Source organism: Oncorhynchus mykiss, chromosome 16 (assembly GCF_057628025.1).
Source record: "Oncorhynchus mykiss isolate SJ-2025 chromosome 16, ASM5762802v1, whole genome shotgun sequence".
Taxonomy (NCBI): Eukaryota; Metazoa; Chordata; class Actinopteri; order Salmoniformes; family Salmonidae; genus Oncorhynchus; species Oncorhynchus mykiss.
In genome coordinates, this window is record NC_143037.1 from 56,669,173 (window position 1) to 56,691,666 (window position 22,494).

General features: G+C 39.9%; 2 protein-coding genes across 6 annotated transcripts in view; one reads left to right on the forward strand and one right to left on the reverse strand.

Annotated features, from left to right (window-relative positions):
• Positions 1 to 594: 594 nt before the first annotated feature.
• commd7 (COMM domain containing 7) lies at positions 595 to 10,773 on the reverse strand. Its single transcript, NM_001165191.2, is given in 9 exon segments — positions 595 to 1,198; positions 1,323 to 1,371; positions 3,491 to 3,540; positions 7,078 to 7,168; positions 7,279 to 7,316; positions 7,427 to 7,483; positions 9,115 to 9,217; positions 9,548 to 9,601; positions 10,637 to 10,773. Coding segments are annotated over 9 exon segments (603 nt in total). The 5' UTR covers positions 10,721 to 10,773; the 3' UTR covers positions 595 to 1,121.
• A 4,034-nt stretch (positions 10,774 to 14,807) lies between these two features.
• The window catches only part of dnmt3bb.1 (DNA (cytosine-5-)-methyltransferase 3 beta, duplicate b.1), a 62,456-nt gene continuing 54,769 nt past the window's right edge, over positions 14,808 to 22,494 (forward strand). For 2 of the 5 annotated variants that reach the window (XM_021566506.3, XM_090203457.1), the window contains exons 1-2: positions 14,808 to 15,079; positions 17,479 to 17,589. In XM_021566506.3, the coding sequence (XP_021422181.2) occupies positions 17,530 to 17,589 (60 nt within the window). In that variant the 5' untranslated portion in view covers positions 14,808 to 15,079; positions 17,479 to 17,529. Of the gene's footprint in view, positions 15,377 to 17,478; positions 17,590 to 22,494 lie in introns of all 5 variants that reach the window. The other 3 variants (XM_090203455.1, XM_090203458.1, XM_090203456.1) reach the window with 3 other exon arrangements.

Below are 22,494 nucleotides of genomic sequence, written 5' to 3' on the forward strand. Positions count from 1 at the left end.
TAAAGATTTGGAGTTAAGATCAGAATGAATAGTGGAGTGGACGCTGTGGGTAAAGATCAAGCACTTGAGGAAATTAGGAATACATCTATAAATATTTAACTACAGGTACCATAGATGTGAGTGAAGTAGAAGTATTGCTGTCTGTTAGTTTACTCCAGTTAGGGTAAGGATGGTAGAGATTACAATATTAAAGTTGTTTTCTGCTTCAAGCTCTTATTCACAACATTTAATGAATACAGAATGTCCACAAATGACAGATCATTGTTGCAGGCCCAAATGCTAGTATGAACTATTTCCTTTTGGGGAAATGGATGGGTGTACATTTAATGTGACTTCTTGGCTAATTAAGGTATAAAAGTAGGATGGAATAACAACTAGTATTCACATGCTTCTCTCTACAGTGTATTTGGCTCCCCATCGTTGTCTCATGTTGGTGTCAGTGGAATATCTACTGAAACCTGTTATTAGAACCAATTTTACAGTATGTTCTATATCAGCGTAATAACTGACTATCTTGTTGTGTAATTGTCTGAGGATATTATTCAGAATTTCTATCATTCATTCATTATGTGAATACCTACAGCAGACCAATATGACAACATCTGAATACTTTATTTGGAGAGAAAAAAGTAAGTGCAAGTGTGAATCATGTTCCATTTGATTTAGTTAAAAATAAAGTTAAGCAAATCAGTAATATAAATGATGAGAGATTGCAAAAAATTGTTACACGTATGCCTCACATCACTTGTCGTGACAGCCAATGGAATTGAAGTCATTGGGTTACAATATAATACTTTCTCGCAAAACAAACTCACGGACAGTTACTAATACACACAAAATCACTACTGCAAAACAATTGTGCACATTTCAAAAGACAAATGTCAAAATTACACAAAAGAAATATTGAAATCTTGGTATGTGAGAAGCTGGAAGGTTCATTCAGATTCAGTATGTTCTATTTTGAACTGCATGCATGCCCCAAATTGCCCCTGTTCACTATAAAGGGAATAGAGTGCCAATTGGGATCCATCCAGTGTCAATCACTTCCATCTCCTCTTTTGTTTTCTGCTGCCCCTCTAGGACACATATTCAGTACATGCTCTTGCTACTGGCGATCAGGCTCAGCTGAAACAGTCCATACTGGCTTTGGCCCTCTCCATTTCATGGAGAAAGTTGTAAAACTGGGGGAGGGTCAACTCTAAAAAAAATTTTTTTTAAAGAACAACAAAAAAAAAGACAAAATCTGTGAATGATACCAAGAACAATAAGCAAAGTGAACCAATGACATACTGACTGGTGTACAGTACGAGTTAGAGACTCACCCATGTAGACATTTTCAGTTGAGTTCCCCTTTCTGATGACCAACTTAAGCTGGAAAAGACATATATATTTTAAAATAGTGCAGTAGAAAACAGCAATGTGCCAATGTCTTTGAAATATTAGACATTGGTGAGGACAGATTGTGTATATTGTGCTAGTACTAAACATATGCTCATGCTATGGTCATTCAGAGTGCTACTTTCACTGTGTGTGGACATACTTTTGTCAACACATTAAAGCGGCTGAAGGGGAGAAATACAGTATTAGCAGTCCGCAGGAATTTTGACAAGTAGGAAGGCAGACCACGAAAACTAACGGCTAAGTCTGTTGTCATAGCGATCTAGCACACCATCGGTCAGTCCATAAACCTGTAACATTCATAATTCACACTTCTTACAATAAAATGTTACTGTCCATCAATCCTTATTTTAACCTCTACGCTATGGGTTTATGGTCTAGACAGTAGATACACACTGAATCCATATTGTATTAGCCATATTTGAGAACCTGGTCAATCTATTCAGAAAGTACTCACACTCCTTGACTTTTTCCACATTTTGTTTCATTACAGCCTGCATTGAAAATGGATTGAATAGAGATTGTGTCACTGGCCTACACACAATACCGCATAATATCAAAGTGGAATTATGTTTATTAGAATAAGTTACAAATTAATCAAATATGAAAAGCTGAAATGTCTTGAGTCAATAAGTATTCAACCTCTTTGTTATGGCAAGCTTAAGTTCAGGAGTAAAAATGTGCTTAACAAGTCACATAATAAGTTGCATGGACTGCAATAATAGTCTTTCAAAAATCATTGTAAACACTATCTCATCTCGTTACCCCACACATACAGATAATTGTAAGGTCCCTCAGTCGAGCAGTGAATTTCAAACATTGATTCAACCATAAAGACCAGGGAGGTTTTCCCAATGCCTCGCAAAGAATGGCACTTATTGGTAGATTGGTTAAAAAAAAAATATATATATATATATATATATACATACACACACACACACACACACACACACACACACATACATTGAATATTGAGCATGGTGAAGTTATTATTTACACTTTTGATAGTGTGTCAATACACCCAGTCACTACAAAGATACAGGTGTCCTTCCTAACTCAGTTGTCGGAGAGGAAGGAAACCGCTCAGGGATTTTACCATGAGGCCAAGGGTGACTTTAAAACAGTTACAGAGTTGAATGGCTGTGATTGGAGATAACTGACTCCACAATACTAACCTAAATGACAGAGTGAAAAGAAGAAAGCATGCACAGAATAAAAATAATCCAAAACATGCATCCTGTTTACAATAGGGCACTAAAGTAAAACTTCCAAAAATGTGGCTAAGAAATTTACTTTTTGTCCTGAATACAAAGTGTTATGTTTGGGGCAAATTTAACAACACATCACTGAGTACCACACTTCATATGTTCAAGCATAGTGGTGGCTGCATCATGTTGTGGTATGCTTGTCATCGGCAAGGAATACAGAGTTTTTTAGGATAAAAAGAAATGGAATAAAGCGAAGGCAAAATCCTATAGGAAAACCTGGTTCAGTCTGCTTTCCAACAGACACTGGGAAACAAATTCACCTTTCAGCAGGACAATAACCTAAAACACAAGGCCAAATATACACAAGGAGTTGCTTACCAAGACGACATAAAATGTTCTTGAGTGGCCTAGTTACAGTTTTGACGTAAATCAGCTTGAAAATATATGGCAAGACTTGAACATGTATGTTTAGCAATGATCAACAACCAACTTGACAGACCTTGAAGATTAAATTTAAAAAAATAATAATAATGTGCAAATATTGTACAATCCAGGTGTGCAAAGCTCTTAGAGACTTTCCAGAACGACTCACAGCTGTAATCGCTGCCAAAGGTGACATGTATTGACACAGGGGTGTAAATACATATGTAAATTAGATATTTCTGTATTTAATTTTCAATAAATTAGCAAACATTTCTAAAAACATGTTTTCACTATCATTATGGGGTATTGTGTGTAGTTGGGTGAGATTTTTGAAAAATTTAAATACATTTTCAATTCAGGCTGTAACACAATAAAATGTGGATTAAGTCAAGGGGTATGGATATTTTCTGAAGGCACTGTACATGTATTCTATATGTAATCATGATGGCAACAAATAATACCTGTAGAAAGGTGTTTCCAACTTTCTGAAGTTCACTCGTCCCCACGGTCACTATGGAGACAGACAACATTCAATCACAATGCCTTATTGTCCATATTGTAATTGAACTGCACTTTTAACTATCAAGAGAGGGAGGCATTTAGCTTGGCTTCAGCCAAGTGCTCGAGACACGTGGATTATAGACATGCGCAGATGCCTGAGCAATAATAGGCATGCCTGAGCAGTAATTTGTTAAATTAAGATTGTACTTAGCATACTCACGTATAGTACTTAGCATAATTGTTACTTAGCATAGTGAATACTGATTGGTTGAGTCATTAGGCCACTGTTAAATCTTTCAGTTTAGACCACTCACTGATCACAAACATTTTATGTATCGTTGTACACCTAATCACAACAGATAACTTAATGAGTCTAAAGCCAACAAACCACAATAGCATGCTCTGCTAATGTTGTCGTGCCCAGAGACATATATTTAGAGAGTTAGGTCAACTTTTAGAATTTTGAATATTGTTCTAATTTTAGACTTTAAGTTCCATAACATGGGGAATATTTAAACAGTGCTATGTTAATGGAGAGCTAACATGACTTTGCCTGACGACTCAAACGGAATGGTTCCTCTGCTCTATGTTCGCTACATACTTCAGTGAGACTGCCATCGTTGAAGTAGTTTGTGATGATGGTTGTTGTACAAAACAAAGTAATCAGCGATTGGATCCTCTAAGCCAGGAATTCCCCAGAGGTATGCGCAATGCCGTCTGGGGTACGCCAAATAAAAATGTGATTTTTTTTTCTTCAACAAAAAAAATATTTTTCTTAACATTTTCATACAGTACATTTATATTTTCCAACAGGGCTATACATTTAGGTGAGGTTTTTCTCTCGCCTGAGTAGCCTCATTTCACTGCCAACAATAAAATGAAACCATCTAGTGTTCAGCGAAATAAAAACAATGTCAAATACAGGTAGCCTAGTTAAATAATTAACATCAAATCACATGAACCATTACTCTCGCGGGAAAACTTCACTCTCGCACAGACATTTAGAAATGAAACATGACAATTTGAAAAATAAGCCACGGGATTTTGAGGAAGAATAAAGACAACTTTCGAGTAGTAAGACGTATAAAAGCAACAGATACCATTAATAAGAAGGGGCTAGAAGCATCTTATACGGTGAGCTACTGAGTGGCTAGGACAGGCAAGCCCCATACTATTGTGGAGGATTTAATTCTTCCTGCTGCCACGGATATGACTGGGACAATACTGGGGGAAAAGGCAAAAACAAAACTATACAGACAATGACTTCATCAAACAACACTGTTTCACGACGCATCAGTGACATGGCAGGAGATGTTTTGAAACAATTACTGCTTATCATACAAGCCAGTGAATTATATGTGTTACAGCTGGACGAGTCAACAGATTTGGCACAGCTCCTGGTATACATCCGTTACGTTTATGGGGGGGGGGGGTCAAATAAGAAAGACATCCTCTTCCGCAAACCACTGGAAACCAGGACAACAGGAGAGGATATTTAGTACTGGACAGCTTTGTGACATCAAATGGACTTTGGTGGTCAAGATGCGTTAGTATCTGTACTGATGGCGCAAAAGCCATGAGAGGGAGACATAGTGGAGTGGTAGCGCGCGTGCAAGCAGTTGCTCCCGATGCCACTTGGGTACACTGCAGCATCCACCGAGAGGCTCTTTCTGCCAAGGGAATGTCTGACAGCTTGAAAGACGTTTTGGACACTACAGTGAAAATGGATAACTTTGTTAAAGGAAGGCCCCTGAACTCTCGTGAATTTTCTGCACTTTGCAATGATATGGGCTGCGGCCATGTAACGCTTTTACAACATACGGAAGTGCGCTGGTTATCAAGGGGCAAAGAATTTACATGTTTTTTAAATTGAGAGCCGAGCTTAAAGTTTTCACTGACCATCATTTTCACGTGTCTGACTGCTTGCATGATGACGAGTTTCTCACACGACTGGCCTAACTGGGTGATGTTTTTTCTCGCCTGAATGATCTCAATCTAGGATTACAGGGACTTTCTGCAACTATATTCAATGCGCAGGACAAAATTGAGGCTGTGATTAAGAAGTTGGAGCTCTTTTCTGTCTGCATTAACAAAGACAACGCACAGGTCCTTCCATCATTGTATGATTTTTTGTGTGCAAATGAACTCAAGCTTGTCAAATGTGCTATAGCGAAGCACCTGAGTGAGCTGGGTGCGTAATCACGCAGATACTTTCCCGAAAAGGACGACACAAACAACTGGAGTCGTTATCCCTTTCATGCCCTGCCTCCAGTCCATTTACTGATATCTGAACAAGAGAACCTCATCGAAATTGTAACAAGCGGTTCTGTGAAAATATAATTTAAATCAGAAGCCACTGCCAGATTTATGGATTGGGCTGTGCTCAGAGTATCCTGCCTTGGCAAAACTTGCTGTTAAGACACTGATGCTCTTTGCAACCACGTACCTACGTGAGAGTGGATTCTCGGCCCTCACTAGCAGGAAAACTAAATACAGGCACAGAATGTGTGTGGAAAATGATTTAAGACTGAGACTCTCTCCAAAACAACCCAACATTGCAGAGTTATGTGCATCCTTTCAAGCACACCCTTCTCATTAACCTGTGTTGAGTTATTCACAATTTTTGATGAACAAATACGATTTTACAATGTAAAATGGCTAAATAAAGAGCAACATTATTGATTATTATTTGTGCCCTGGTCCTTTAAGAACTCTGTCACTTCCCACGAGCTGGGTTGTGACAAAAACTCACTCATTCTTATGTTTAACAATGAAGGCAGTGGTTCCCAAACTTGTTATAGTCCCGTACCCTTTCAAACATTCAACCTCCAGCTGCATACAATGAAGGCAAAAAACAACATTTGAGAGTGCGCTGACCCTAGAGGAGGTGCACAGCTGGAGGTTGAATGTTTGAAGGGGTACTGGACTATAAAAAGTTTGGGAACCACTGCTCTAAGCAATTTCATTTTCAAAACGTTGCTTTACCCACGTGTGTTCTGCCTCTGTCTCAACCCATTGCGGAGAAGAAACTAAAGTCCGTGGGTGTGGCGTAGAGTTTGGCCCGGAGCAAGAAGCGTTCATGTAAATGCATCATAATGTAGAAACTGCATTGGCCCAACTCTCTAAATACACGGCTCTGTTCGTGCCTATTCAAGTGTATAGAGCAATTTAGTGGCCTTTGTACATCTCAACGAGAAAAGAGAAAGCTGTGCCTCCCCAAAGATAAGCTCCGTATTGCCCCCTCTCTCCCTCATCCTTCATGGAGAAGACCAGGAATAGGGTAATTCATCCATCCCAAATGCACACTATACACAACATCCATCTATCTATAATACGATGAGGGTTATTTACAACGGCAATTCTATCCTTGCCCCCTATTCGTAAAGTATCTCAGAGTAGGAGTACGGATCTAGGATCAGGTCCATCCTGGCCATATAATAAGTATTCATTATTATCTAAAAGGCTAAACTGATCCTAGATCAGCACTACTGTTCTTACAGGCCCTGGTCTTCTGTTCATAAGATGTCAGTCCCTGATTAAGTCTTACCACCAAACTTCCACTCCATGTCCACCAGCTGGTTGACCATCAGTGTCTGTCCTACAGCCAGCCTGGACAACACAGGGTAGTGGAGGCTCCACTGAAAAAAAAAATATATATAAAAAGTCAATCAATTACCTTTTTTCTCAATTCAGAACTGTACTTAAATAGAGTACTGACACAGCATGGAGGATATGATATCAAATATACCTGTTGTGAAAAATGGTCTGCCTTGTCTTCACTGACTCCTAAAAATGAAAACATTATACAGTGACACTGTAAAACTCAGGACTGTGGAGACAGGAGTATGGATTAGCTTTGATACATACAGCATATGGTATTTCATATTACAACAGACCTAAAGTGAGAAGGTCCTCTTTGACTTGGTCTTCTGTCAGATTTTTCTTCAGGGAACCTAGAATTTAAAAAAAATCTTGGTTTGAGTTAAATTATACAACACTTCATCCCTTTTGAGTAAATCCATTTGAATTCAATCACCTTTTGACACCACCACTTTTGATTTGGATGAAACCCTACATACAGTTGAAGTCGGAAGTTTACATACACCTTAGCCAAACACATTTAAACTCAGTTTCACAATTCCTGACATTTAATTCCAGTAATAATTCCTTGTCTTAGGTCAGTTAGGATCACCACTTTATTTTAAGAATGTGAAATGTCAGAATAATAGTAGAGAGAATGATTTATATCAGATTTCATTTCTTTCATCACATTCCCAGTGGGTCAGAAGTTTACATACACTCAATTAGTATTTGGTAGCATTGCCTTTAAATTGTTTAACTTGGGTCAATAGTTTCAGGTAGCCTTCCATAAGCTTCCCACAATAGGTTGGGTGAATTTTGGCCCATTCCTCCTGACAGAGCTGGTGTAACTGAGTCAGGTTTGTAGGCCTCCTTGCTTAGACATGCTTTTTCAGTTCTGCCCACAAATGTTCTATAGGATTGAGGTCAGGTCTTTGTGATGGCCACTCCAATACCTTGACTTTGTTGTCCTTAAGCCATTTTGCCACAACTTTGGAAGTATGCTTGGGGTCATTGTCCATTTGGAAGACCCATTTGCGACTAAGCTTTAACTTCCTGACTGATGTCTTGAGATGTTGCTTCAATATATCCACATAATTTTTTTTCCTCATGATGCCATCTATTTTGTGAAGTGCACCAGTCCCTCCTGCAGCAAAGCACCCCCACAACATGATGCTGCCACCCCCGTGCTTCACGGTTGGGATGGTGTTCTTCGGTTTGCAAGCCTCCCCCTTTTTCCTCCAAACATAACAATGGGCATTACGGCCAAACAGTTATATTTTTGTTTCATCAGACCAGAGGACAATTCTCCAAAAAGTAAGATATTTGTACCTGTGTAAAGAAGAAGTTACAGGTCTGTGAGAGCCAGAAATCTTGCTTGTTTGTAGGTGACCAAATACTTATTTTCCACCATAATTTGCAAATAAATTAATTAAAAATCCTAGAATGTGATTTTCTGGATTTCTTTTTCTCATTTTGTCTGTCATAGTTGAAGTGTACCTATGATGAAAATTACAGGCCTCTCATCTTTTTAAGTGGGAGAACTTGCACAATTGGTGGCTGACTAAATACTTTTTTGCCCCACTGTATGTCGCGCTGCATGGGGCAAATGGTAGTCACACCAGATACTGACTGACTTTCTGATCCACGCCCCTACCTTTTTTTTTTAAGGTATCTGTGACCAACAGATGCATATCTGTATTCCCAGTCATGTGAAATCCATTGATTGGGGCCTAATTTATTTATTTAAATTGACTGATTTCCTTATATGAACTGCAACTCAGTAAAATCTTTAAAATTGTTACATTTTGCATTTACATTTTTGCTCTCTATGGTGGTAACAGTATGGACCACAAAAAATGAATTTTTCCTTGATATACCATATATCTAAGATGTGTGATGGAATCTTTACAATATTTTGGTGTATGTGTATTTCATGTTGTACACATTTGAAGCTAAATACAAAAGTTGTTTTTTTTTAATCTGCTTATTTGTGAGTGCTCACCATGGGGAAGCAGCAGGAGGCTCTTCATGAGGTTCCTCAGTGGGCCTGCACTCATCCCATTCTCTCCTGCAAACTCACTCAGCTGATGCAGGAACCTGTCCGCCTGCATACACAACACAATGAATGAAACACCAGTCAAGTGGCTGTCTGTCCACACAGCACACCATGAATGAAAAAGCTATTCAAATAATATATTAAATAAGTCTTATTCCTCCCTCCCCCAAAAAATAAAAACTAGCACTTGACTTTTCCTACTTGCACTGACTTTGCTGATAACGGCTTTATTGAGGAAAACATGCATTACTACAACTGTGATATGTGGTTCTCTCACCTAGCTGTCTTAACATGAATGCACTGACTAAGTCGGTCTGGATAAGAGCGTCTGCAAAATGACTAAAATGTCAAAAATAAGTTCATGCATGGGTGTGTTTACCTCTTTTGGCTCCAACAGGAAATTGAAAAGAATCTCAGTCAGACTTGTGAATTGCTACAGGGAAACAGTTTAAAATGTGTTTATTGGCCTCTTCAATACAGTATTTGCTATTTTGCCACAGATCTACTTTGTTGACATGTAAGGCAGGTAAGACCTAATTGGAATTATGAATCATGTGACACTTGCTAGTCATGTGACCCGGGATGTTGACTTAGGCCAGAGAGGATGAGACAAAGTGAGAGGTTTTACTCTGCCTAAATAAAAATCTGTCTATGAAAATATGCCCACAAAGTGAGGAATTTTTGTATAGAGGTCAATGAGAGAGAGTTGAATTTGGTCAACAAAAAATGTAATTGCTCATTTGCTACGTGAGGCTTATTTGATCTAATAGAAATGTCATAATGGTTAGGTTGTTACGAATGCACTGATATAAGTGAGCATTTCTGCAACTTGTTGTGCCCGTTTTCATAGAGAAAAATAGAGGACTCATCATGGATATAACCCATTTTAGCATAGACATTGCCATTTAGGGATTCCACCATTTTAAAGTAGTCAACCAGGTGGGGATTCCTATGAGTTGGGAGCAATCAGTCAAGAAGAAAAAAATTGAATACTTTAAATAAAATGGAGATGGCCTCAATGGCGCTGCCCATGCTGTCACAGACACTATAATGACACCGATACAAAGATGAGTCCTCTATCTCTTAGATTCTGACTCTGTTCTTTGCACGTGTATCTGCCCAGTCTGATCTCGCCTCCTCTAGCCTGCCTTCCATCTTTGAGGACATGTATTTCCATTGTTAGAGCAGTCCCTTGACTATCTTGTCAATATAATAGACAATCTTTGCTAAGGAACAAATGTCTATATTTGTCGACACAAATGTGTTTCATCTTCATTTTGCAACATTGTATCATAATAAAAACAGCATGATTCTATAACAGTTTGACTACTACCGGTATGTCAATTAATTTGTTCCTGAGCAAAGCTTGTCTATTATATTGACTACAAGCATACAGCTAAGATTTGCATGCAATTCACTGTTCTTATCTAACGCTCAAAACGAACATTTCGAGTTATTGAATGCTCACCTGTTCGTTGAATTTGTTCAAGTTCTGAAAGTCATTGCTCACAGAATCTGGTAAAGTATCTTTGGTAAATTGCAGTTGCAACATTATAGCTGTCGGCCTGGAAATGTTTACTTTAGTGGCTACTTCCGTGATGGTATACTCAAATGAAGCTATCTTGCTATTCAACTCAGCACATTCCATATTTTTATCTTGCCTATACAGTGCATTCAAGGCGGGAAAACCATCAATTTTATTTAAAAAATAATAATAATCGAATTGAAAATATATTTATTACAAAAATACACAATCTGTTGTAAAGTATTTTATGCTTTATTTGTTCATGCATTGTTACACGTGTGGCAATAGTTAAATACAATGGAAGTGTGACAATCCTCACCTCTAATGCATTAAAGATAACTTGCCTTGGATAACATAGGCCTATTGGAGAAGATTTGGCCTTAAATGGTGCTGTAATTACAATGAAATGAAGTCTATGTGACCAATAACATTTGATTTGATTTGATGAATGGCCATGCCATGTGGTAAATTGTAGCAGTGAAGATTGAACAAGGTGCAATACAAAGGGAGTTGCACCTTGTTCAATCTTCACCGCTACAATTTAGCACATGGCATGGCTATTCATCAAATCAAATGTTATTTGTCACATAGACTTGTTTAGCAGATGTTATTGCGGATATAGCTAAATTATTTTGTGCTTCTAGTTCCGACAGTGCAACAATATCTAACAAGTAAAGAAATGGATTAAGAATATAAAAATATATGGACAAGCAATGTCAGAGCAGCATAAACTAAGATACAGTAGAATAGTGTAGAATACAGAATATGGAATATGAGATGAGTAATGCAAGATATGTAAACATTATTAAAATGACTAGTGTTCCATTTATTCAAGTGGCTAATGATTTCAAGTCTGTGTATATAGGCAGCAGCTTCTCTTTGCTAGTGATGGCTATTTAACAGTCTGATGGCCTTGAGAGAGAAGCTTTTCATTCTCTCAGTCCCAGTTTTGATGCACCTGTACGGACCTCACTTTTTTTGATCTAACCCTTATTTTACCAGGTAAGTTGACTGAGAACACATTCTCATTTACAGCAGCGACCTGGGGAATAGTTTCAGGGGAGAGGAGGGGGATGAATTAGCCAATTGTAAACTGGGGATGATTAGGTGATCGTGACGGTATGAGGGCCAGATTGGGAATTTAGCCACGACACCAGGGTTAACACCCCTACTCTTACGATAAGTGCTATGGGATCTTTAGTGACCACAGAGAGTCAGGACACCCATTTAACATCCCATCTGAAAGACGGCACCCTACACAGGGAAATGTCCCCAATCACTGCCCTAGGGCATTGGGATATTTTTTTTTAGACCAGAGGAAAGGAAGCCTCCTACTGGTCCTCCAACACCACTTCCAGCAGCATCTGGTCTTCCATCCAGGGACTGACCAGGATCAACCCTGTTTATCTTCAGAAGCAAGCCAGCAATGGTATGCTGCCTTCTGGGTGATAACGGGGTGAACAGGCAGTGGCTCAGTTGGTTGTTGTCCTTGATTATCTTTTTGGCAGGTAGTTTGCCCCCAGTGATGTGTTGTGCAGACTTCACCACCCCCTGGAGAGCCCTGCGGATGTGGGCGGTGCAGTTGCCGTGCCAGGAGGTGATACAGCCGACAGGATGCTCTCAATTGTGCATCTGTAAAAGTGTGTTAGGGTTTTAGGCGACAAGCAAATTTCTTCAGCCTCCTGAGGTTGAAGAGGCGTTGTTGCGCCTTCTTAACCACACTGTCTGTGTGAGTGGACCATTTCAGGTTGTCAGTGATGTGTATGCCGAGGAACTTAAAACGTTACACCTTCTCCACTGCTGTCCAGTCGATGTGGATAAGTGGGCTCTGCTGTTTCCTGAAGTCCACAGTCATCTGCTTTGTTTTGTTGACGTTGAGTGAGAGGTTATTTTCCTGGTACCACACTCCCAGAGCCCTCACCTCCCTGTAGGCTGTCTCATTGTTGTTGGTAATCAAGCCTATTACTGTTGTGTCGTCTGAAAACTTGATGAATGAGTTGGAGGTGTGCTTGGCCATGCAATCATGTGTGAACAGAGAGTACAGGAGGGGGCTGAGCACGCACCCTTGTGGGGTCCCAGTGTTGAGGATCAGCAAAGTGGAGGTGTTGTGTCCTACATTCACCACCTGGGGGTGGCCCATCAGGAAGTCCAGTACCCAATTGCACAGGGCGCTGTTCAGACCCAGGGCCTCATGCTTAATGATGAGCTTGGAGGGTACTATGGTGTTGAATGCTGAGCTATAGTCAATAAACAGCATTCTTACATAGGTATTCCTCTTGTCCAGATGGGATAGGGCAGTGTACAGTGTGGTGGTGATTGCATCGTCTGTGTACCTATTGGGGCGGTAAGTAAATTGAAGTGGGTCTAGGGTGACAGGTAGGGTGGAGGTGATATGATCATTGACTAGTCTCTCAAAGCACTTCATGTTGACAGAAGTGAGTGCTACGGGGCGACAGCATCAGTTAAATTAAGTGGTTATGATTTATATTATAGCATCCACATATTGTATTTTGCTTGTACCAATAGGTAAAAGGTATGGTTAGTTGCTACGCACATTATTGGATTCAATAAGGAAAGCCAATTCAAAAGTTTTATTTCAGTCATGAGTCATAGCAATACTCTAATACTGATCTATTGCATTCGTGACAATAGGGCCTACTTATGAATGACGACAATACTCAGACAATGTGGTGAGTTGTGACTGTTCAGTAGGCTAGGCTGTGGGCCTTGTGGTCTGCTTCTGATTTGAGTGGCAACCATATAATAAGTGGGTGTATGCACCCTCAGCAGAGGTTATACACAGTCTGTCATATCCCCCTATAATCTTCTGGTTTATATCTGATCTAATATCTCATGGACAGACACACATAACATAGCCTAACTGGTATCGAGCAGCTGACGCAATTATGCAATATTTTAGTTCTGGGTTTCAGAAATTGGATCTGGTCAGAAGAGAAGGGGTCAAAGGTCAGGTTTGGTTTGCAAGTAGGATGAACACAGAACATTACACAGGCTACAATGCAATAACAGAGACACGTAAGACAATAGTGTGATATAATTTAAATGGGCACAGTTATGATTATTATTATATGATTATGTATCTGTTATTATACCAATGGATTTAAAGATAGTCAGATATTGGGATGAGCAATAAGGTAGCCAGATATTGCAATGAGCAAGATACAAGACTTTGCTCTCACACAATCACACAGAGTATCTGCACATGTGCATGGGTTCGCTTCATGCTTTTGGAATGTGGTAGCTACGGGATTAAAACAGTGGAGAAGTTTAGCCTTGCTCTCCAATGCTCTTAGTTGTTGCGGAAATTGACCCACTATGCTGTTTACTTTGAGCATCTACATTTCATATAGCTAACTCTACCCTTTATACTATTTCAGTATATTCATTCAATGAACAATCCTTTTCCAGTGACAACATCAAATGTTTGGATGGGTTGGTTTATTGTGAACATTAGGCTTCACGCACTCTCCTAATAAGGACCAGTGGTGGAAAAAGTACCCAATTGTCATACTTGAGTAAAAGTAAAGATACCTTAGTAAAAATTACTCAAGTAAAAGTGAAAGTCACCCAGTAAAATACTACTTGAGTATCAAAAGTAAATGTAATTGCTAAAATGTACTTAAGCATCAAAAGTAAAAGTATAAATAATTGCAAATACCTTATATTAGGCAAACCAGAAGGCACAATTGTTTTATTTACATATAGACAGGGGCATACTCCAACACCCAGATGTAATTTACAAACTAAGCATGTGTGTAAGCATGTGTGACCAGGGATGTTCTCTTGATAAGTGTGTGAATTTAACTATTTTCCTGTCCTGCTAATCATTCAAAATGTACTGAGTACTTTTGTGTGTCAGGGAAAATGTATGGAGGAAAATGTACATAATTTTCTTAAGGAATGTAGTGAAGTAAAAGTAAAAGTTGAAAAATATCTAAATAGTAAAGTAACGATACCCACAAAAACGACTTAAGTAGCACTTTAAAGTATTTGTATTTGCCAGCAGGGTAGTAGACCATTGGCAGAACTGCATATAATGGTGTATAAATGCAATACCTTTGTATTAAGGGTTAACACTGGAAAAGGTAAATCTAGTTTCCATTCAGATACAGTGTGATTCGAGACCCGGGAAAAGTTACGCCTGAACATTGTGGCACATTGTGGAAAAAAAACGAAGAAAAAAAGATTACAACAGGCAAGTTTGAAAAGAAGAGAACTCCACTTAGATATTTGCCCCACAGGGTATAAAGGCATGCATATGTTGAGGTAAGTAGTGTGACACTTCGAGGCACCTTGGCAAGCAGTGAGAGAGGACCAATCAATCTCAACTCTTCCCCGCTCACCGAACGACTACCCCTGCAACAGGTACATTTTTGTGCAGTTGCCATTTATGATGTGTTTATGCATGCTAGTCTGCTGAACATTATTTAGGAGATCAGTTAACAGCATGCTGTCAGAAACTGGAAGAATTCATGCATGAGGTTTGATAACTTTCTTACTGTTACAGTAATTTGCTCAATAGAGTCAATTTAATTTAAACTTTTTTGCGGAAAGACGTAGGGTAACATTACATTTCGAATCAATTGATGAAACAATGTTGCGTCGATGATTATATAAATTGGAGACAAGAAAGGGAAAATACCCAACATATCCTCAAACATGGTAAATATAAGGATATTTATCCTATAATAAAATAATGATACTTTTTTTGTATGGGAATGTTATTGCATATGTTATTGCATAGTTTCAATTCAGAGTTGATCTGCGTCACGCGCACTCAGTATTGTAGCCTACAGTAGGCTACAGATGTTGCGAGTGGAACCTAATGGATTTTTATGCGTGGGTAGTTTGTGGTTTCCAATCAGGTGGTGATGTATTTATTTTTAGCGTGTCTTGGACGTTTATTTCAACGTTTGTTGAACTTCAACTTCACTAATGAAGGGTTAGATTTTTCTTGTGGTATTGGCACAATTTCCTCAAAATCACTATAAGTTCGATTGCGTTGTTTTTCATTCAAACAAGTGCATGTTTCCTACTCCATGCCGTTAGACAGGTCGTTTAGTATTTTTGTATGGTTTATTTGAAATAATTGTCTTCTGTATGCCTTGATAATCATTCCCTGTAGTGGAATTTCAATTCGAATGCTGAAACATAATATAATATGCCTATAACCACAGGCTAGTCGCTTAAGTATGACACAATTTCGTGGACTGTTGTGCACCTGCGTGGATTTTTTTCAATCAAATTTGCAGTTTTTGAAGTTGGGTCTTTATTCTCGGAGAGTGCCCGCGTTAGTCGTGCGCGTGTCAGCTGTTTGTTCATCCGCACCAAACCGCAATAGCTAATTCAGGGTTTCGGTCCTCGTGACCCCAAGGAGTGCACGTTTTGGTTTTTGATCTAGCACTACACAGCTTTCAAATACTCAACTAATCATCAAGCTTTGATCGTTTTAATAATTTGTGTAGTGTTACGGCATAAAACAAAACGTGCACCTGAGGAGCGAGTTTGGGAAGCGCTATAATATAGGCTGTGCCACGGTTCTCCAACTGGCAGCATGCAAGTTTTATTTGTCCCCACAAGTTTTCTGAGCAAAAACATTTTTTATTGTTGTACAGGTTGGGGACACGCGCCTCAGGGCGAGTGCGGGGAGGAGGTACAGGATACACTGGACCGTGGAGATGCATTGGAGATCCAGAACATAGAGCTGGCTCAATACGTCCTGGCTGGATGCCCATTCTAGCCCAGCAAATGCGAGGAGCTTGAATAGAGCCCACCGGGCTAGAATAGCACACTGGAGACACCATGCGCATCTCTGCATAACACAGTGCCTGACCAGTTACAAGCTCGAGGAGTTGGCTCAGGTCTCCGACCTGACTCATGCAATCTCTTCGTGTGCCCCCCCCCCAAACATTTTTTATTGGGGCTGCCTCTCGGGCTTCCGTGCTAGCCAGCTAATACCTTCCGGTATTTCTCCTCGTAGTATCGCCGTTCCGCTTTCGCTGCCTCCATCTCCTCCTTAGGACGGCGATACTCACCCGGCTGCGTCCAGGGTCCTGCTCCATCTAATATCTCCTCCCAGGTCCATCTCCCCATTAAGCGCTGTTCCTCCTTTTCACACTGCTTGGTCCTGGATTGGTGGGTTATTCTGTCACGTTCGTCATAACGAGGAGACCAAGGCGCAGCGTGATATGAATACATTCTTCTTTATTAAACAAAGAACACTAAACAAACTAACAAAAACGACCGTGACGCTATAACCAACTAGTGCTGACATGCAACTACACATAGACAATAACCCACAAAACCAACATGGAAAATGGCAACCTAAATAGGATCCCCAATCAGAGACAACGATAAACAGTTGTCTCTGATTAGGAACCAATTCAGGCCACCATAGACCTACATATACCTAGACATACCAAAACCCCATGACATGCAAAAAAGACAAAGACGAAGACAAAAACACACATACCACCCTCGTCACACCCTGACCTAACCAAAATAATAAAGAAAACAAAGATAACTAAGGTCAGGGCGTGACAAACCAGAATAGAACGAGGAGTGGGAGGTCCTGGTGCACAACTGAGCAAGAGGACAAGTACATTAGAGTGTCTAGTTTGAGAAACAGATGTTACTCAGAAAAATTGTTCAAGGAATCACAGCTAGTGATTCAGTGTGATTTTATGCATGAATATTGCACATTTAAATGTACTGTTTTGTGCACTCTCCTAACTACTGCATTGTCTTGTTTGTTTTGCCTCCAGGTTAGAAGATAATCAAAATAACAAGAATCGAGGAAGTTAACTGCAACAGTAATGCCATCCAACAAGTATTCTTCAGCCATCATGGTTGAGAGTGACAAGATGACGGCAACAGTAAGTAGTGTGGGTCTCCATTTTTATTTTACAGAGTGGCTGCAGAGCTGACTTTTCTGGACCTTTCTTCCCAACTGCTAAAGGTCCTGAAGCATGTGCTACTCGTAGAGAACAGGCTACTCTGGTGAATGGTGCTTGTTTAATAGTTACATCAAAGCTGAATCAATGTCTGCAAAATCACATAATGATAGCATTGTACATAACAGAACCGAATATAATAGCAAAGTATAATGTTACTGTAAGACAAAGAAACACCTAATTTCTAATGAGATTTTAGGATGATTGTTCTCTCCTGCGTCCACAACTCAACAGCATGCCACTAGGTCCAATTTTTACCAGATAGCACGCCTATTGGTTCACCCACTAACACTCTCACACAAAACTGGACCATGATACACTGTGACTGAAAGTTTTGGTTGGATCAGTTTTGCCCTCAGATCTTTTGCCCTCAGACCTTTTCCATTCAGTAGGACAATATTTCTGCCCCGTTAGTTACATTAGAAAAAAGTTACTTCCAGGCAGCCCCAGTAGCATCCTTTGCCAGTTGGGTTTTGGCCTTCACTCCTGGATTATACCATTAGTACCATGCGTATGTTTAAAAATGTTGTTATAAGGACTATCTAGATAAATCTGCATATCATTATAATAAATGTAATAAATGACCTTCTGTGGTAGTGTAGTGTTGGCTGTTGCTCTATCCCAGAGTGAGATAGTTATTAACTATGATTCAGTGTGATTTATGCCTCAGAGCCCACACTAGTCTTTACGGCATCAGGGAACTCTCTCTCTCTCCCCCCATTTCTCATCCTGTTGCTTCCGGTCCTGCTCTATTGCTACAGTACAATAAACCACACAGCCACTGGAACTCCCTAACCCCCTACCTCAATCACCTCACCCCCTACCTCAATCACCTCACCCCCTACCTCAATCACCTAACCCCCTACCTCAATCGCCTAACCCCTTACCTCAATCACCTCACCCTCTCCCTCAGGGACCAGGCTTTCAGAAGCTTCTGGAGACTTGTGGGAGGCCTGCTTGTCTCTGTCATAATGGTCTTGTAATGGGCCACTCTACTCATGATGGATGGATCACCATTTGGGGGGCATAGTTGTATTTCAACTTTGTCTACTGGTGTGGTATGTGTGTTGTGTTTCCACCTTCCATAGCATTAGACACTGTAGGACTCCTAGACGCTTCCTTTCTTAGGCCTGTTGGTTCTTGCCCGAGGGGCTTAGTAGCGTGGCAGACAAGAGTTGGCCCGGTGGTCACCATATTTTTTCAGAAAGTGTACAGTAGTGTTGTCACGATATAAGAATTTTGACATCGATACCAGGTTTAGTATCACAGTACTCGATCCCATCACGATACTACAACAACAAAAAATAAGGCGTATTAGCCAAGGTCACAGAATGGCACTTCATCCAGACAGATAAACTCAGCTACTGCCCTATTCAATTGTTGGCCATCTTTTGAGTTCAATATCATTACATTTTAACATGTTGAGGTTAACATTTTTATGACAGCCATATAGGGCTGAGCGATATATCAAGGTTTTTTTAGATATATTCGAATTTATGTTTTAGCGCGATATGGAAATGCCTGTATCGCAAGAATCGAGGTTCTGTTATAATGTTGGAACGTTTTACAAATGCAGCATCTCACTGTCTCTTCTCTTTCAGCCCAATGTCAAATAATGTCCCAATTGTGAGACAACATGTGCACAGAGGTTATCCACCAATCACCACCCTAGACAGCCTTTCACAAATTGTAACCACGCCAGAGAAGTGTAGCAGCAGTAAGAGTTCCACCAAAATGGAAAATGGGGAAGGCAGCTCAGCCTCTCGTGAGGATGAAATCATCCCCAAAAAGGGTGGCAATGTTTTTTCAGTAATATGGAAGTGGTTCGGGTTTAAGAAGTCTGATGTTCAGCAAACAAATGTCTTGTGCAAAATGTGTTGAAAGGCACGAAACGCAGCAGTACAACCAACCCTTTCCATCACCTGCAACTGAAACACGCGGTGGAATGGAAGGAATGCGTGAGACTACGCAGTGCCAATTCCAGTTGCCCGATTCCCAAAACGTCTGCTAAAAGACAAACTACCATAGCCACATCCTTTTCAAACGTAATCCCTTATGACAAGAAAAGTTTGAGGTGGAAGGAGATAACAGATGCAGTGACCTATTACATAGCGAAATGATATGGTTCCAATCTTTACAGTAGAAAAGCCAGGCTTTAAAAAGCTGCAGTTGGCCACAAATATCAGCTGCCAAGCCGCAAGTATTTCATGGAAGAAGCCCTGCTGCGATTATACACTGCTACCCGCGAAAGAGCCGCAGAGAAGCTGGCGAGGTTTCTTATTTCTCCACCACAGAACGTCAGAGCCATACCTAAGTTTGTCAGTCCACTACATAAATGAAGACTGGAAATGGCAAAATGTCTGCCTCCAGACATCTTACTTCCCAGATGAGCATATGGGTGAAATATGGCCCAGGATCTCAAAAGACTCTGGCATCGTGGAAGATGACCGACAGGTGTGCATGACAACTGACAGCAGGAGCAACATGATAAATGCATTGTACTTGAACAACTGGACCCGCCAGCAGTGCTTTGGGCACAGGCTTCACCTCGCCATCGGTAAATGTGACATTGGATAATTAAAGTGCATTCAAAAAAGTTATGTTCAGGCCAGCTGTAGGCTAATGTGTTAGTAGTTGAGTCATTCCTCCAATCCAATAGCAAATAACCACAGGCTGTTTTAATTATAACAAATTAACTAAATTAATACATTTTCAATCAAAATGATTATATAAATTACTTATTCAAACAGCTATTTGTCAAACATTTCTAAACAATAGAATAGACTTGGGGGGGGTTGTTCATTTGTTTTGCACAAATAGGCCTTAAGGCGTTGTACATTTTTAATTTTTTTAACTTCAGTTAAGAATTATGTCTCTGTCACGGATAGCTAGGAGCGGTGGGTGTGGAGTCAGGCGCAGAGAGCAATGCTTCCAATACATACGTTTATTAAGCTGGGTCTAGCCAACAAACTGGCAAAATGACCAATAAACAGGTATGTCCCCAAAACCAGGGAAAATAACAGACAACAAAATACGTAAGCAAAACAATTTCACCACTGACAGTGAGAATAAGCCCGCACAAAAGCAGGCGGGCCCTGGAATTTTAAATAGGCCATAATTAACAACAAATAAGTAACAAGGTGAAAACAATCAAGACAAAACTAACAGAAAATAAAAAAGAATCGGTGGCGGATAGTAGACCAGTGACGACGACCACCGAGCGCCGCCCGAACAGGGAGAGGAGCCACCTTCGGTGGAAGTCGTGACAGTCTTGGCCTTTTTTAATTTGTTTAGAGAGAAACAAGAAATGGAGATATATATAGTGAATCATCTGAACCATGTAAAGAGATATTACTTTTAGGCCATATTGCCCAGCCCTACAGCCATATATGCATTATTTAATCAATTAAACAATCAATTTGACTTCGTTTTTACAAAACAACATAGTGGTAATAATTTATTTGAATGGTAAATCTCTGTTGATAAACTGGGTAAATGAAGATTTAGCCTAGGTCTATTCACAATACAGGTGAATTCATATGATTCAATAGGAGAGTGTGCATGCATTCGGGTATTGAGGGGCAGTAGGTAGCCTAGTGGTTAGCGCATTGGGTCAGGAACCGAAAGGTTGCTAGATTGAATCCTCGAGCTGACAAGGTAAAAATGTGTCGTTTTGCCCCTGAACAAGGCAGTTAACCCACTGTTCCTAGGCTGTCATTGTAAATAAGAATGTGTTCTTAACTGACTATCCTAGTTAAATAAATGTTCAATTAAAAAAATATTTGAGCTTGTTTTAACTGATTTCATGAGGCTACAGATGACAAACAGTACCTCCAATTTAAGACTTATTTTATTGGCAACTGCTAGGAGAACATATTATTTTATTGTATAACATTTGCATAGAAGAAGCGATCTCTTCTTTTATAAAAGTGTATGCTGTCTCTTAGAAAGTTATGACATCATTCACACGGCTGTGGAATCTGACATTGTGGCCATGGAATCTAGTGGAAACCAGACGGGAGGCGAGGGAGATGAAGAAGTTAATTACTTTTTGTTGGCAAGGGAGACAAAGTCAATTAATAACATTTTTGGTGACAATCAGCTTTGAAATCAGCATATTTTGCGTTATGTTTGCATATTATCACAAACAAAGTAGTGAATTCATCTGTAAACTAGGAAGGAAATTTAGCCTTCAATTAAAGCTGAAAGATACCGGCATTGTCTTGCATTGTAAAAGTGTTCTAGCCTGTATGGACATTGTTTTGCGAACAGTAATGAACAGTGTCAACATTTCTACATATAGTGTTGCGTTATTGAGGGGCGGCAGGGTAGCCTAGTGGTTAGAGCGTTGGACTAGTAGCCGGAAGGTTGCAAGTTCAAACCCCCGAGCTGACAAGGTTCTGTCGTTCTACCCCTGAACAGGCAGTTAACCCACTGTTCCTAGGCCATCATTGAAAATAAGAATTTGTTCTTAACTGACTTTTCTAGTTAAATAAAGGTCAAAAATTCAATTGTGTTAATTTCTGTGCAGCACGAGTGGGGAGGTAACAATGCAGCCCAGACAGCTCTAACAATGAATGAGGAAGTAGAGCAGGTACTTTGCTCCACTCCGCTGATAGACTCTCAATGCCGAGAAACACATTTGTACATTTGTACTGAATGTATTTTTATTTTATTAGAAAAGTACAGTAGTTTCGGTATACCTTGGAACACAGTGTACAGTGATACCCTGGGAAATGCCTTATGGGTTTCTACATGCTTTTACAATAGTTTTTTGAATCATTCCTGGGTCTTCCTGGCAAACTGGTTCTCAACTATGTGAATCTG